This window comes from Beta vulgaris, chromosome 7 (genome assembly GCF_026745355.1).
Source record: "Beta vulgaris subsp. vulgaris cultivar EL10 chromosome 7, EL10.2, whole genome shotgun sequence".
Classification (NCBI taxonomy): Eukaryota; Viridiplantae; Streptophyta; class Magnoliopsida; order Caryophyllales; family Amaranthaceae; genus Beta; species Beta vulgaris.
In genome coordinates this window covers 1,923,969-1,927,701 of record NC_079208.1, presented here as the reverse complement: position 1 = coordinate 1,927,701, position 3,733 = coordinate 1,923,969, and the positions used below count along the sequence as shown (strand labels likewise).

The 3,733-nt window shown below is 36.8% G+C and overlaps 1 protein-coding gene across 1 annotated transcript; it reads right to left on the bottom strand.

Moving 5' to 3' along the window:
- Positions 1-545: 545 nt before the first annotated feature.
- LOC130589352 (60S ribosomal protein L10) lies at positions 546-3,132 on the bottom strand. The gene is made up of 4 exons (XM_010685278.4): positions 2,972-3,132; positions 1,962-2,463; positions 1,388-1,469; positions 546-781 (listed from the first exon to the last, which is right to left on the bottom strand). The coding sequence occupies exons 1-4, from the start codon at positions 2,979-2,981 to the stop codon at positions 704-706; spliced, it is 672 nt and encodes a 223-aa protein (XP_010683580.1). The 5' UTR covers positions 2,982-3,132; the 3' UTR covers positions 546-703.
- Positions 3,133-3,733: the final 601 nt, after the last annotated feature.

Here is a 3,733-nt window from a genome sequence, read left to right as displayed (position 1 = left end):
CGAGATAGAGGTCCATGACAACCAAGAAGCTCCAGGACATACAGAAAACAACAGATTAAAAACCGAAGATCCTATTATGCATGGTAATAATTAAGAGAATTGTGGCAATCAGAAAGGCACTTCATCAGACAGGTAAGAAACTGAAGTAAATCTTTTTTCATTAGCCAGAACAAGACTACAAGAGTGTTTTTCCTCGATTCTTTACTTTATTGGTAGTTGGTCGTGCAACTTCTAACTAATCGCAGGACCATTAAACTTCAACGCAGCTCAAAATTCTACCGTATATTTTGTACATCAATTCACCAATCACTAGAAGCATAGTTCGTCATGCAAGTTCTAACTAATCTTAGGATCATTCAAACATCAATATACAGCTTAAAACTTTACCAAATAATGTGAGGGAATTCATTTGCAAATCTGATCAAACTACTGTGGGTTGTGAATGCTTAATTGCAATAATTCAACAAAAACATCTCTGAAATAAGATCAATAACGAACACTACCAGGCCATAAACATGTAAAAATTTGGCCGGAAGGAATAAGGATAACATGGAATTCAATAGATATAAAATGCAATCTCAAAACTTAAGATACACGAGTATACGAGAGCAATAGTCTTAGAAAGCAACAAAAACATAAAACTACAACCAAAAATATTCCAATCTTAATTGATGGCAAAAGTAATTTCTAAGCTTAAAGTCTCTTATGCAGTAGCGGTAGCACTTGTTAGAAAAGCTCTTCCGGCTGCACGTCGTGAAAGAGGTCCATGGCAACCAAGAAGCTGCATAAAGCAGAAAACATTAGTTCAAAAAACACCGAGGTCACACTAGTGATGAAAACAACAAGATATCAAAAGTGGCACTTATCAAGGCAGAAGAACCACATCTTAGCTAAGCTAAGCAGTAATATATCAAGTTGGTGGTTGGTCATAGAAGTTCTGGCTACAACCATACAGAAGCATCAATACAGCGTAAAGGAACACCAAAATGTGGCCATCTATAAGCACAACTGCTTGTCTACTTCCAAGATGCACGGTGTATGTATATAAATGCACTGCACTTCAGCATAGTTTATCATTTGGCAATCTGAACTACTACAGGTTATGCATGATTATTTGACAATGCAGCAAAACCCTTAAGATACATCATAAATAACAAATACCACGAAGGGAATAAACATGTGCAGGTACAAACCAGCAACTGCTCAGCAAACAACCAAAAAAAAAACCTGATTATCAGGCAACAAATTCACACTTTCAGAAACACCAACCAAGTGTCACGGAAGCATTGATCCATTATAAGATTCACCAAAATTTCTGGCAGGAAAGCAGACAATGGCAAAAAAATCAATAACCACACAAGAAAGGAAAAGGAATGCGGCTACAAACCTTTGCATTGACTCCGTCAGGCATAATCCTGTTCTCAGATTTGTACTTCAAGTAATCAGCTCGGTTGTATTTGGTGAAGCCCCTGCATAATAAAAAGAGTTAATAGAAGTAGGCACCGGCAAGATAAATCAACCAGGAAACAAAACATACACGTAAAGACAAGGATCAACCATGAAAACAAAACCCCCTATTATTTATATTTCAGATTTCATCAAACCACACTTTCAGGTTGGGGAATTACCATCAAATTTAGTGACCTAATGTCCGGATGAATCCTTTCGAAGGAAAATCAACAGTGACTATTCAAAACCCATTAATCCAAGTAAACTATGATAAACCAATTCCAGCATCCATCTAAACATTTAACCACATATCAGTATATCACTACTAGCATGCCTGGCACGACTAAACAAAAGCCCAAGCTGAGTTATTAATTGCAATAAAAAAAAAAAAAGCTGCAACAAAATTCTAATTCTAGATAACAAAAAAACCTAGCAAGTATCCACCCACACACCCCAATTTGCAGTGAGACAAGACGAAATCATAATTAAACAAAAGAAACCAATAAACATACCACTTCCTGCTGACGATAATCTTTTGACGACCAGGGAACTTGAACTTAGCACGACGAAGAGCCTCCTGAGCATGGTGGCTGTTACTGTCCTTGCAACGAACAGAAAGGAGAACCTGACCGATAGCAACCCTAGCACAGACACCTTGAGGTTTGCCGAAAGCACCCCTCATACCTGTCTGGAGCCTATCAGCCCCAGCACATGAAAGCATCTTGTTGATACGAAGGACATGGAATGGATGCACTCTAACCCTAAGATGGAAAGCATCCTTCCCAGCAAACTTAGCCATGTACTTGTTGCAAGCAATACGAGCAGCTTCCAAAGCTTCACTCGACACATTTTCCTTCTCCCAACTGACAAGGTGCACACAGAAGGGGAATTCATCCACACCCTTCTTCTTCATCCCAACATCATAAATCCTAATTTTGGGATCGGGCACACCACGGCAAAACCGAGATTTAGGGTATGGCTTGTTCTTAATCTGACGGTAACATCTCGCAGGTCCTATAAAAACCCATTAAAAACCAATCACATTTCACTTTCTTCCACATTAAGCCATATGAAATTTCATTTCCTCCAAAAGAATAAAACAAAATCATGTTTCTATCTATCTCATTAGCCGAACCAATCAACTCTATCAATAAATTAAACTAAGTTATACTTTCAGCTAAAATAATTACAAAACTGGATCATCTTCATTTTCATTTACTCTGATACATGCTCAACAATCAAAAACACAAAAACTCCACAAATGTAAAATGTAAAAGTACTATAATCTCAATCAAATTCACGAATAAACTAAAACCCAGAAAATTAATTAAACAAGGTAGCATATTAAACCGAAAAATCCCACACAAAAACACATTTTTTTCATCACACAATCTAATTAAACCAAGCTAACCACACAAACATGTCAAATAATTAAACGAAATGAGCGAAATCAATTCGTATAAAACATGACAAAAATAAGATTTCATACAACAATTCAATAAACAAAATACAGATCGCTTACTTCTTCCCATGGCGGCCGCTTTTCTTGGATTCCCAGATCACCAAAACCCTAAATCGTGAAACAAAACACTGATGAAGAAGATTTGGGGGTTTTTACATATAGACAAGGAAGAAAATCATGGGCCCTATTTTTTGTTGGGCTGTACACGGAGTTAGGACTGGAGTGACGTTTGTGCTTGCGTTTTTTTAAGAGGTTGGTCGTCCACGATACAAAACTAATTACCCTATAAAATGACACATACATTTTCATAAGAGGTCCAAAACACCTGACAACTTACTTGAACGGTCTGTTTGATAGTTGTTAATAGTATTAGAAATAATAATAGATTGAACATCCTAACCGGACCCGTCCAGATTCTACCATAATTAAAGGATATGGGTCTTAATTTTTTAAACTTTATGGATAAGGTAGGGTATGAGTTTTGATAATATCAGGTAATGGTCCAACCACCCAAACTAAAATATATATTTTTATAACTTTTAATTTCAAATAAATAAATATATTTAATATATAACATATTTTAAATTAAAAAAATTGATAAGAAGAAATCGTCTGGGTTGCGCTCGTACAGGGCCCCCCCCATCCAGAGGCCCATTATAAGACACACCCCCCAACCCCCTTAAATTAGCAAATGGTTGGGGTAGGAATTGAACTAGACCTTTCTAGGGAATATGGAAAAGCTCATCTCTTGAGCCAACCCCAATTCTTTAATATATAACATACATAAGAAACCCTTCCATCCATTATAAAATCCTCAATCCC

Bases quoted from the DNA above. Each gene is read 5' to 3' on its own strand.
- LOC130589352 (XM_010685278.4), bottom strand. The intron at 1,470-1,961 runs GTATGTTTATTG...TTTATTATGCAG, and splicing joins ATTATCGTCAGCAGGAAGTG to GGGCTTCACCAAATACAACC. The intron at 782-1,387 runs GTTTGTAGCCGC...TGCTTTATGCAG, and splicing joins CTGACGGAGTCAATGCAAAG to CTTCTTGGTTGCCATGGACC.